The sequence below is a fragment of the Microchirus variegatus genome (assembly GCF_963457635.1).
Source record: "Microchirus variegatus genome assembly, chromosome: 11".
In the NCBI taxonomy this organism is placed as follows: Eukaryota; Metazoa; Chordata; class Actinopteri; order Pleuronectiformes; family Soleidae; genus Microchirus; species Microchirus variegatus.
The window spans coordinates 15,177,404-15,190,778 of record NC_139812.1 but is presented as its reverse complement, the minus strand read 5'-3'; the positions used below and the strand labels follow the sequence as shown (position 1 = coordinate 15,190,778).

The following is a 13,375-nucleotide window of genomic DNA, read 5'->3' as shown; positions in this document are numbered from 1 at the left end:
AGCACTGAACAGATGCGGAAGTACGTAACGCATGACGTAACGAGAACGTCGGAAATGCAACATTTAAACATGTCAACGACTTTCAAACATAAACAAGGCACTGATGTCAAAAAGGAAGTGAAAGAAACTGGTAAGATAACAAATATTGTGAGACAAAACTCGTAGATATCAATGACTAAACAAATACATATTTAACTTCAATGACTTGAAGTGAAATAATGAGGGGTTATTTTACTGTCAGAGTAAGTCCATGACACTTCTAAAGATTTCTCATCTCTAACATTTTCTCTTTTAAATGCTGATTTTCATGTCAATGTCATCTTTACCTTTGGAAAATGTCATATTATATAACATTGACGTTTATAATAAATGAGAACCCTAAATTCAGTGCAATCTATTCTGTCCCCTTACATTGATGCAAGGGAAAAATGCCACAGACTTACTCCACATTGTTTTTGCATTTTACTTTATTAATATTTATTTTTGTAACTGTTTGTCCTTTACAATACTTTACATTTATTTTGTTTCTTGTTTTTCTGTTTTCTATACAGTTGCACTTTAACAGTGCCTTGACCTAAGTGCCACACTGCTTCTACAGTAATTATTAAATAATTAAAAACAAACTGCCTCCTCACAAACTCCCACTAGAGCTCAGCATTAACTAAAAGTCCAATGTAAACAAATAGAGTTGAAAACTGATTCTAAAGCTATTTTCTATGAGCCACAGTGTCAGCAAAGGCAGCTGTAAAGCCCCAGGTACAAGTAAGGGTTAGTTTAGTGGTTCTGTGACAGTAGGATTGTGGACATACTTGTAACGATCAAGTCAAAGAACCTGTGGATGCAGAATGTTTTAATGTGTTAGCAGCATCTTAATGTTCTATAGACCATATAGACGATATGGCCCAGGTAGAGATACTATTGGGTCACTCATTTTTATACAATTCATAATATTTTATAAGCTTGACAGACTTTGTGTAGTATCTGCAAAATGACTACTTTACTACATTTGCCAAATCATTTCAGTGAAGTATATTTTGTCCTATCCAACAGAAATCCAGGGGTATAACATACTAATAATATTCAAATAAGGTACAAATACCTCAAAATATATTTTAACACCACTCTTTCCCCCACTGATGGCAGCAGACACACAAAATACTTCACAAACTATGGCATTTATTTCAAACAGAGGCTTCTGCTTTGCTTATATTTTTACAATAAATTACACAATGACCATCATCAGATGAGCCTAATAAATACTATTGAGCATTTTTCAATAAGCTCAATTTCTTTCTCTTTATCTATGATCCTGACCTTTCTCCATATACAGGTGCATACAGCTGTAGCTTCAGGCAACGTACAGATCGGAAAATAGTTCTGCCACATCCACAATCGCCATTCTCCTCTCACAAGCAAGAGCTATAAAAAAAAAAGACAAACAAAAGAATACAAACTAAAGCAAAACATGAAACAAGAAAAAGGAAGACAAAAAAAAGGAGACAGAAACTGATGAAAGAGGCAGTACAGACAATAAGCTCAAATAAATCTATTCATACGAGAGAAAAGAATGAGGACAAAGGATAACAAACATGCTGTAACCCTCCGTATTTACACTCAAACTACAGTTAAAACCGTAAAACTGTCTGTACAGAAAAATACATGTTATTAACAGTGCAAGATATTAAATAGCTTGACTCAAAACACTTCTCGATATACAAATGTATAACAAAAGCATACAATTACATACAAGTGCCAAACAAAACGCAACTTCAGGTTATCATACAATAGGGGGTCTATACAAAGGAAACACTGGAGATGTCTTCAGATTACATATACACATGTCACTTTATGATATTAATGCACATTTACAATATCTTTACCTTTAATCTGGTCATAGTACAGGAAACAGAACCAAACTTGTTGGTAGGGACAAGTATGAGGGGGAGCGAGTGTGACATCAATGATTATGAGTGAAATTAGAATTGAGATGCCTTGCTTCTTTTTTTTGTATGAAGCAATAATCTACCTAAATAACTTCATGTGATGTGAAAGAAATGAGGAACGCCGCGTCATTCATGTGTTCTGCAGCACAGAGTTCATGCTGTAAATACTTCCTGCAGCGGGGTCCCTAATGAATTAAAGTAAATGTGACCACTGCGTTCACCAACTCCATCATTGCTAATTTTATAAAGCCAATCTTGATAGTTGTACCTCAGCCAAATGAGTAGATTACAGGTTATGTCAATCAGAGTTCAGATTCTTTAAAAAAAAAAAAAAAAAAGTGTAGCTTTTACCATAGTGATAAAACCCCATCATTATCAGACTTAGCCATTCGCTACCTGCTCACTCACATGGAAATCTTCAGTCTTTCACACAGGATTATTTCAGCTGACCCTCTGATTGGAGAAGATCAAGGAGAAAAAGTGCTGTCCTTTCTCAAAGTGCCCCACAGATAAGAACAAAAAAGGCACTACAGTATCATTCCATATTCATTGACGGAGGTGGCCAGTGGAACACCGGTGCTATGAAACTTTCTCTGTCGGCCACCTGTGTGACTCAGTGTGTACATGTACAGGACCACACGTTTTGTACATGATAAGAGCATCGTCAACTGCTCAAATTGTACCCACGTGAAGGCCCTTGGATGCGTGTGAACAGAGAAACGCAGAGTTACATTTCATACGCCCTTAATGCCAATGTGGCAGTGTTCCTCTGAATTCCCCATAGTAAACAGCAGGGCCAGCACTGGTACTGTGGTCACGCTGAGCTTTTGAGGACAGAGCACAGAGGGATCTTCACTAGAAATCATCCCTTACCAAATACAATGTTATCAAATGGAAAAAAAAACATTATTGCTTGCAAAAACAATTCTTATAAATGTTCAATTAAGTAGCGCCGAAAAGACAAATTGTTGTTGTTGATTTTTTTTTTTTGGATACATTTTTTATCCCCCTACACAATCTTCATAAAAGTGCACTTAAGTGCCATTAGCTTGCCAAGGAAACAGTTGTCAATAGAAAATAGTGCTTGTTTCTTGTTTCTTGTTGTTTTTTGTCTCTGGTCTGGATTTTGTGCCCCAGTAGTTACAGTATGTAGGTTTAGTTGTCCGTCCTGTTGGAGGGGAATCGGGGCTGTGACCCCCAGGTGCTGGTTAAGTGCATGGTGCTGTGGCTTTCTGCTGTTACGTCCTGTCACCTGCACTCCAGCGATACCCCAGAGTTCTGAGAGGATGAGGAGGATGAGACCGGGGGGTCAGCTAGTGTCAGCATGACCGCGGCAGTCAGTGAGCTGGAGGATGGGGAGGAGGAAGAGGACGAAGAGGAAGCAGCCACCGTGCCTGAAACAGAAAACGCATTGGTTTATGGTCTGTTTAGAGACTTGTAGATGGAGACATCATACTGGAGACTCTCTGATAGGTTTAATGTTAGTCCTGTCGTGATTCCTAACCGGGCATTTATAGACGAGATACATCACTCAAATTGATTGTTACCAACTGATGCCGGATGGGATACGGTGCCATGCACACTTTGAAAATAGGAATAGCTGAAAAACTAGTTCCCCAAATTGTTAAAAATATGAGGAGAAAACTGGGTCCAAAATGAAGCCGACAACTGATGAGGGTTATGATGAATTGGAGTCAGTAGCTGTGGTTTCAGGGAGTTTGTGGTCAACATGAGACAAACGTTTTTGTGAAGCAAAGCATAATTCAATGTGCTTTAGAAAAAACTTAACTGAGGGTCTTTCTGTGCAGAGTTTGCATGTTCTCTGGTTTCTTCCCACAATCCAAAAACATACATATTGGGATTAAGTTAATGGTACATTCTAAATTGACTGTGGGTGTAAAAATTAGAGTAAATGATTGTTTGTCTCTATATGTTGACCATGCAATAGACTTTTGCCCTATGCCAGCTAGGATTGCCTACAGAGCCCCCCATGACCCTCATGTAGAAGATAAACCAGTAGAAAACAGACGGATGGATGGACCATGAACTGTATTTGTCCCCAAAAGAAGAAACGATAAATAATAAAGACAGTTTTGAATGAAAAGAAAAAAACAACACAAGTTACTGCATATATTACAAAATGTCATGTCACTCACATCAGACTGAGTGACAAAACAGCTTCAACCATGTAAGCAAAATCACTGCATGATGACAAACTGAGAACATACAGTACATATAGTACTACAGTGAAGAGTATTCTGAAAACCACTGGTTTGGAATGAGCTCTCAATTATTTTAAACTGGATTCAAAAGATGCAACCCAATCTCGGTAATCATCAACCTTAACAAAGACAGAGACTCACTTTCCCGTTCTTTCTTCTTCATGCGTTTTCGTCGTCTGTCAATAGAGGCCACCTCAGACTTAAGGGAGAGGTAGTGGTTCCTGATGTCCTGTAGCTTCTCTTGAAGAAATGAAATCCTCTCCAGACTGCTCATCTTCTCCAGGTCAGCTGTGTAGAATGAGAGTAATGATTTTAGGACAAATAGGACAAAGAGAGGAGCACACACACACACACAGACTGAAAAATGTCTTGGATTTTGTGACACTTACACATCTGGAAGCTCCACTTGTAAACGCGTGGCGATCTTCCATGGTGGTGGTCTCGGTGGTGGCTGTGGTGGCTGTGGTCCGTGTCACCCTGCTTGTGGTACTTATGGCTCGAGGGTGGAGATCGTCCGTGACACTTGGGTGAAGTGGCAGCCTTCACGTCTGATGTATTGATCTTAGAGGCAGTTGATTTGGCAGTGCCCTCAGCAACAGACTGGTCCTCACTGTCACTACTGTTGGCTGGAGGAGAGAAGACAAAAAAAACAAAAAAAAACAAATATAAGTATTAAAAAGATTCCTTTAAAAGAGAAATTCTACAGCTTATAAAAATACTGCTAGCCATGATAACTAGACGGCCAGCAAGGTGCAGCAATCTATAGCTCTATTTACCTGTTTTCCTGTTCTTTTTGGGAGGCACAACTAGGCTCTTGCGGTTTGGCTTGAGTTTCTTTGAGGCTCCACCCGCCGGTGATTCTTTCTGCCGCTTCTGACTCACAGACGCTGCGACGAAAAAAGAAACGAAAAATGAAAGAAAATGATCAAGTAACAGATGGACTGTGAAATGAACTGTGAAATGAACTGTCAACATGTATTTCTTTAGTAATAAATCCTGTCAAAAAAAAAATCATTGAGAAATCATCATTGGCGGCTGGCATTATGTATACCTTTGGACTTCTGCTCGCTCTCCTGTTGGCAGCTGCTGCTCAGCTCTAGGCTGCAACTGCTGCTGCTGTTGTTGCAAGAGAGAGTGACTTCGAACACCTTTGAGGGGGAACCTGCCCCTTCATCTGGAGGGAGGTCTTGCAGCTCCCCACCCAAACTTTCCACTTCTACAGTGCTGCTGTCCGTCTCGCTGCGCCCGCCTGCCACCTCCTCTTGTACAGGACCTGGGGGAAGAGCATCAGAAACTGTCTCTAAAGGCAACACAGGGGGTGTGGCAGGTGGTGGAGAGGAAGGCTGTGCTTGACCAGAGTCCTCCACAGCACTGCCTCCTCCCGACGGGGACTCTGGTGTCGTTGGTGGTGTGTTGAGTACAGAGTTGCTGCCGCTGCTTGGAGATTCCTGGAGTTTTTCATTCTCCATCTGCTCCTCTGAGGCTTCATCCTCAGCTCCACCATCCCGTTCAGGACTCGGCTCCTCCAAGCAGGAGGGCACAGGTGGGGGAGGAGAATTGGCCGCCTCTGTGTCCGAGTCAGAGAACAACTCTTTAAGAGTTTTCTTTGGCCATTGTGCCTGGATGCTGGACCACACGTCCTTCTGTCCTTTAGCGCGGACAGCAGGTCTTTCCTCTGCATTCCCAGATGTTTTGGCCCTCTTTTCTGGAATCTCCCAGAACCCAGCTTGTCTGCTACCTTTGGACTTCTCCTTCATCCCATTGTATTTCTTAGAGGGGGAAATTTTGGTTTTGGGGCGGCCTCGCTGCGTTTCCTCAGCCTGGGACTCGGCTGGAGTTCCACCCTCAGAATCTGAACTACTGTTAGATGAAGGCCCCCTGTCAGCCCCAGGACCACCCATTCTCTCCTCCATCTTTCTGGGAGAGCCTCCGGGTAACCAGTCAGCACTTCTGGTGTTCCTCATCTTAGCTTTGGAGTGGCTTTTTGGAATCCTTTCTGCTGCACCTTCAGATTTCCTCTTCCTTGTGCTCGCCTCTCCCTCTGGCTCAGTTTGACCTCTGCGCTTCCCAGCATTATCTGTGCTCTCTGTGCTGACGACATCCTGGTGTTTCCCTGAGACTGACGGAGGTTTGGATCCTTCGGGTGGAGCTCTGCTCTCCCAATGCTCCGATGTTTGTGCCAACTCAAATGGGGGCTTCTTGAGGCTGCCTCTGCTGCCTGGGTGATCCTCTTCATTATGCTCTCCCTCCTCATCCTCACATTCACTTTCGTCTGTGGACATCTCTGAGGCTGAGGCAAACAAGACAGGGTGTCAGTTAGTTTGCAGAAGGATGTGAACAGGCCCAAATAAACCTCAATCAGTAAAAACAGTCCTATTCTGCTGCAAGTGTGCATGCGAACTAAAGGCTAATGAGTGGTGCTACCTTGCAAGCCATTGAGGATAGATGTAATTTCTATAGACTTGACGGAAGTCCCTTTGTCCTCACCCTCGTCCATCTTGGAAAACACATCCTGACTCAGGCCACATTTCGAACGCGGGGATCGGTTAGAGTTGGGCGATGGGCCGAGGACCTCTCTGTCATTGAGCCTCTCCAATCTGTCTCGCTCCCGTTCAGCTTTGTTCTGTCAGAATTGAACACAGTGAGTCATTTCAATGATGTCAAACCAGGTTTGAGATGTAAAGAGGCAAGCGTATCAAACTCGTACCTTTATTTTTTTGCGGTGCTTTATTTTTGGTACATTCTTATTGGCGGGCCGCACAATCTTGTCTGCTTTGATCCACTCATCGTATCTAAAAAAATCAAGTACAAAGACAAGAGAAACCTTTATCTTTCGGATCTTCGAGAGGAACTTAAATCGCTCACAGTACCCACCACACAAACATCTATACTGTCTGACCCCAACATGTTGCTGTGACACTGAAGAGCACAGGAAGAAATCCATTGTGTTTTGTGGGAAAAGACAAACCTTTACGATGGAGAAAGAAACAATATTAACACCGACCACCACACAAATCATATTCAACAGAGTTCCAACAGTACCAAGGGTGCTACTTGTGTCGTATGAGGAAAATGAAAAAGTTTCACGATATCACACACGACAGACACAATGCAGAGAACATCCCACTGTTTTATAGAGTGCTAGAGGACCACACAACGACATTGAGACAATGAAATGCTGATTGCACTAGTTAACCTCTGTGTCATGGTACCCTAACACTCTACTTAACACTGCAGTAACCCTGACCCACTGGGGAGGGGGGGAGAGGGTTGAGAGGTAGAGGTGAGTGTAGAAGCACTTTGGTTGGCCTTTCAGATAATTCACAAAAGTGTAGCTCACATTACAAGACAATATAATAGGATCTAAAATTTTGTCAATCAGAACTCTCTGGTTGGATATGTCCAGTTACACTGGTCAAATGTCAGCCTGTCTCTACGCTTAGTTAAGAGACAGACAGCTGGGGGACAGACAGACAGGGGATTCAGTCAAAACTGAGTGAGGGAAGCTGGGGAGTGATCCACAACAACCCAAAACTCAATTCTGTTTCCACCACTAGATGGCCCAGTGTTCCCCCATAGTCAGAGTACTGACCATGGGACTGGATTAGATGAAGTAGAATTGTGAGGAAGGGATGTGTTGCTGCTTCAGGGATACCGTTGTAGCGGTCATCCCCTGACTTAATTGAAGGTTAGGAAATGTCTTTTTCTTCCTTTGGAGTGAATATAGATATTAGGTGATTTTTTTTTTGTTCCCCAGGTCCTGTCTTACCTGACGTTCCAGCCACAGTAGTGCACCAGGTAGAGCACCTCTCCCCCCTCCACGTCTGCCTCTTTCACAGTGGCCTCGTACGTCTTCAGATTGCGGCCTCGCCCATACCTCACCTGCACCTTCATCCCTGGGGGGTAACACTCAAACTCCTCCCCCTCCTCCCCCTCCTGACTGCTGTCATCCCTGCAAGAAAAACAGTTCAGCACTTCCTGACCCTAGGCTGCCCCGTTGAACACCACAGACACACCACCCACAGCCACCCGCCCAACTCACTGCCTGCTGCTTTCAAATCCGGTTTTCCAATGTTTCTGCTCCACCTTTGCCTGCTATGTCCCATTACAACACTATAGCCTTCATCTATTAAGAAACATAAATGTTCCACTTTTGTCCTAATCCAGTTTAAACCTACAGCAAACTGTAGGATAAACGACTGAATCATTTACAGTAGGCCCAGTCAGAAATATAGTACATGAAATGTTTCAGCAAATAAAACATTCTTTCATGGCAAAAGTCAATCATCCTGCATGGGAAATGACACTACTGTTGGGCTACCTATCCCTACATTCACAAAACAGCATACTTTGTCATTCACACAAATACACACACACAAACTGTAGGAAACAAAGCAGCCACAAGGAGGAGCTAGTGGGAAACAGTCAGGACATGTCGAAGCTGGAGGGTGTATGGGGCGATGCAGGAGTGCCAGTAAGTGATTTAGGCGCAGGGGCCACAGGGGCAGGTTAGCACGGCAAAGCACAACTTGGCAGACAGCGTGGCAACTAAGCAAAGACTACAGCGCCGAGAGGAAGCACAGTTGCGAGATCCAATTTGGTCTGCTGCCACAACAGAACAGTCACGACCACAGTGCTCCACACAATCCCTCCCATATCCAACTGCTCAGAGCATGTGCTTTCCGCTGACGGCTCACATTTTCAACAGGCGACAATGAAGAGGATGTGTGCTTTATCTGTGCAGCAGTCAAAGTGGAGACAAGTGAAGACACTGACCACCCTACAACAGAGGACACACCAGATTTTTAAACAAAAACACCGTGCAAAAATCAGTTTTCATAATCAATCTCCACTGCTCGTTCATAATATGGTAAAGAAACGCAAATAAGCACACAAGTAGGTATTTTTCTCTCCCCCTCTCTCACTCTCTTTCCGCCTCACACACAGGTTTGTGCAGCTATTCTTCTTAGGACACTCCACTGTCTTCAATTCAGCCGACACAAGGTGGTAACTCTAACCCTAACCATGACCAGTTACTGCCAACAATAACTTTAACCTAAACCACCAATTCAAATCTCAGCCCTAAACTTGACCAGATCCTCACGAGGTTCCACCTCATTAGGACCAGGTTTTGCTCTCCAGGAGGACTGGGCCTGACAAGATCTGTGTTTATGCCAAAGAAGGTCCTCAAGAGGTAACAAATACAAAAACACACATACACACGCACGCACACACACCGGTTTAGAGTTGCAATTTTATAGGATTGGTTGTGTTGACTTGTTTGGTGCTCAGGCATCTGATGAAGTATGTTTTTCATGGGCAATTTTCACTTAACTGCCCCTTAATCAAACATTAGCATTAGGTTAATCAGTTATTTAAAAATAAAAAATCATTAGCCTTGAAGAAATGATTGTAACAGATCACTTTCATCAGGAAGTATGAACTCTTCAAAAGCAAGGCAATTAAGTTTAACCCATTTACATTATTGTGCTCTGAAAAGACTTTTCATTAAGAGACAGAGCTGAGTACGCTTCATCAAAAAAAGTTAAAAGGTAAATAGCACTCAGGCAGCAAATTAACAATTATTGTGGATCAACAGTTTCTCTCCAACATCAATAATGTAAATTAAAACACGATTTTCTCATTTACGTTCATAGTGAACTCGCTCTCATCGGCTGCATACAGTGCCCGCTGCTGGAATGACAATGTGATCCAGATGACAGAGTGTAATTATCAAACAGGTTTGACACAAATGGGGAAAGCTCAGATCACATCACATCACATCAGCCTGCAGGTTGTCTGCTATGCAAATTCTGATAACAGACATCTGTCAGTCAGCCACATCACCTGTGAGGACCACTGATCCCGACAATGCAAACGGATCAGAGAATCTCCAGATGGTGAGAAAGTAAGACATGATCATATCATAGTGTGCTCGCAGCCATAGGAGGTAAACGCCACAGAAGGCGGGATAGAAAGAGCAGCAGCTTGTGATAATGACACTCTAAAGGTTGGATGATTTGTAAGAACGTCAATTAGACACAAAACGGCAGAAAACTAAGTATCTTGACACCTCTTTTTCCCCACACTTAGTCCCAGCAGCCCTAAACAACCAGAACACGTCTCAAGCGCTGGTGTTGATTTTCTTGACAGGAAACGGTAGAGGAAAAGACATCTAACCAAGGTCACACAATTCAACTACCATTTATCAGCACTGGAATATCCTTTTTTCCTCTAAAAGGTTACTGCCTCCAAAGCACTATCTGGCATCTAGTGTGCAAATGCATTGGTGACAACACACACACACATAGAACATTTAATAAAGCTGAACATCAAAAAGCCAAAAAAAAATTAGAGAAAGGACAGGAAGATAGACAGAAGTAAGAGTTTTTGAAAAGAGGAGACATTAGGAAGAGCACATCCATGTGTGCGTTGAGTGAATCGTGGCTGGGAGCAATCAAACAAACCCAGCCGGGGGGGGTAGTACGTTTACACTATACTAACAATAAAAATTATTGTTGGTGCAATTAAAGCTGGACTTTTGATATATCTGCATAAATGATGGTCAGACAGCTTCCATCACTTGGCTTTGATCCAGAAATAACAGAGAGCTTGAGCACCGAAGAAGAGAGCAGCAAGAAAAACATGGCCAAGTCCAGGCTGGCACATTTTGTGGACCAACAAGGAGACCGAATTTATGCTCTGCCAGCTGCCAGAGCAGGGCAAGAGTACGGGTGTCTTGTATGGCCAGTTTTCCAGCGCATGATGAGATATGCTAAGAACGAGCCATCAGCTAAAGTTGGACCACAGATGCAAATTAGCCATTTCGCTAACTCTGGTACAGACCCAGTTCTGTACATGGTCCCTGTCAACTAAACTAACTCAACTAAGTTTTTTTCATCTGTGATGAAATAGGTCATTCAGCTGAAATGCAGGCATGTCGCCACCTAGTGAAGGGGAGGTGGACTAATGCTAGTATACTAGTGCGTATATACTGACACAAGGACAGGCGTTCAAATAAACAGTGTAGTTACGCTACCGTTCAAAAGTTTGGGGTCACTTAGAAATGTCCTTATTTTTGAAGGAAATGCACTTTTTCCTCAATGAATATAAGATTAAATTAACCAGAAATACACTCTATACATTGTTAATGTGGTAAACGACTATTCTAGCTGTAAATGTCTGGTTTTTAATGGAATATGTACATAGGTGTATAGAGGCCCATTTCCAGCAACCATCTCTCCAGTGTTCTAATGGTACATTGTGTTTGCTAATTACGTTAGAAGGCTATTGGATGATTAGAAAACCCTTGATGTTAGCACAGCTGAAAACAGTTTTGCTGGTTCTTTGACGAAAGCAAAGTTCGAAGGGCAAAATTATCAATGTCTTGACTATATTTTCTATTCTTTTTGCAACTCTTTTGATGAATAAAAGTGTGACTTTTAATGGAAAACACCAAAAAAATTGTATCTGTGACCCCAAACCTTTGAACGGCAGTGTAACTTTGCATGGAAACGTACTGAAGAGACGCAGACAGAGAGAGAAAGAGATAGAGAGAGAGCCCAACATGTCATATGACATGGCAGGTGAAAAGCAACAGCTTCTGTGCTCTAAGATGTCTTTACCAGCTGATGCCCACTAAACCACAAAAATAATAATAGCACAGAGAAGACAGAGGGTAAGAGCTTATTTACAGAGAGAAAGAGGGAGAGATGAAGAAAGAGCGAGAGAGTGAGTTTCCTCTCTGATTAGCAGGAAGAGGTGGATTGTGGGAATACAGCGTATTAGTATCATTAAGGTCAGAGAGGGTCACTGCTTCTCATCTGTTAATGGTCTTTTTTTTTTAACTTGAGATAATAACAATATAAATAAAGTGTTTTCATGCAGGAGCCCTGCATGGAGCGCATGTTTGTGGAATGAGGATATTCATTTTTAGATATTTTTTCTCAACCACCTCTGGTGGAGAACCATCCTTTCAGGCCACCTACCCAGAGTTGTCCTTGCTCTCTTGCTCGTCGTCGTACTCCTGTTTCATGTCGTCGGCTGCAAGGTGAGCCGTCGACGACCCCTCGTCTGCCTCTCCGTTGTGCGTGGCGTCTTCGTCGTCATTGTCGTCGTCTTCCTTTGCGTCGTCCTTATTTTCTAATGGTTCTGGCTCCATTTTGCTGTTTTGCGATGAATTGGGTTTCTCCTCCTGCGTGAGATGGAAGCGTTGTATTTAATAAAAACACGTACACGGGAGGTAGACAATAATGAGCATAACGTTAAATATTTCACATTAAAAATGATAGTCTTAGAAAAAGGATCAAAGGAGACTGCACCTTGCAAACAGCAGTTGGTTCGCTGCAAGGTTCTCCAACCACCTGCACTTTCTCTTCCTCTGAACTAGAGGATGCAGGAGCTGCTCCTCCTGCCTCGCCCTCAGACTTCACCTCCCCCTTGGGAGCCTGCTTCAAAGGGAGGTCCATCCTGAAGGTGATGGCAGTGGAAGTGCAGTATTCCTCAAAACCATTCAAGTACCTGAATGACAACACATTCCTCATCAACACAGCATATTAAGAAGATCTTCATGTTTGATTTTGCTTCTCATTGAGAACATGTATAGTGAGTATTTCAAAGACAAAGGATGTTCTTATAAAAGTGGAAGTACTTAAAATTGACAAAAACATGGATTAAACTGTATGTCAGTCTTGGTGAGAAACTACAGAAACAAACTATGCATTTTTAACTGGGTTAAAAACACAAGAGGCTGCAGATGAAGCCCGTTACGTACTTGCGATAAGCACATTTGACATTGTAGCCAGCGGCTGAGTTAAGCACAGGGATTCCCAGATCCTGATAGACCTGCTTCCAAACGGAACCGCTTTCAATCTGCTCAAACAAGGAGAACAGAGAAGGAAACAGTTCCCCACAAACAGTCAGTCAATATCAACCAAGCGTGACCAGAAGTCAAACAAACACGATAAGACTATAAAGACATTTGCTGTTGAAGTGGTGCTCACTTTATCAAAGCCACCCAGTTTATGCACTAGCCTGTAGAGCTTGAACAGGTTCAGGTTCTTGTAGCCCAGAACAGGCCGCTTGTTGATGGGGGTTCCTGAGGGACGAGAAACACAGAATGAGTCCAGATGATTTGACACAAAGAAGATAAAGAGAAAAATGCATGGACCAAAACATCTTTTAAAACCCTATTCTTAGATGCATCATATT

The 13,375-nt window shown here is 42.7% G+C and overlaps 1 protein-coding gene across 1 annotated transcript in view; it reads right to left on the bottom strand.

Moving 5' to 3' along the window:
- Positions 1-1,766: 1,766 nt before the first annotated feature.
- arid4b (AT-rich interaction domain 4B) overlaps positions 1,767-13,375 on the bottom strand; it is a gene marked incomplete at its 5' end in the record, with an annotated part of 30,145 nt that continues 18,536 nt past the window's right edge. Inside the window, 12 exons of the mRNA XM_083897371.1 lie at positions 1,767-3,337; positions 4,307-4,453; positions 4,555-4,791; positions 4,942-5,052; positions 5,217-6,455; positions 6,590-6,788; positions 6,873-6,957; positions 7,935-8,117; positions 12,154-12,359; positions 12,487-12,685; positions 12,939-13,036; positions 13,168-13,262. Coding sequence (XP_083753497.1) covers positions 3,192-3,337; positions 4,307-4,453; positions 4,555-4,791; positions 4,942-5,052; positions 5,217-6,455; positions 6,590-6,788; positions 6,873-6,957; positions 7,935-8,117; positions 12,154-12,359; positions 12,487-12,685; positions 12,939-13,036; positions 13,168-13,262 — 2,945 coding nt within the window. The 3' untranslated portion in view covers positions 1,767-3,191. The remainder of the gene's footprint in view (positions 3,338-4,306; positions 4,454-4,554; positions 4,792-4,941; positions 5,053-5,216; positions 6,456-6,589; positions 6,789-6,872; positions 6,958-7,934; positions 8,118-12,153; positions 12,360-12,486; positions 12,686-12,938; positions 13,037-13,167; positions 13,263-13,375) is intronic.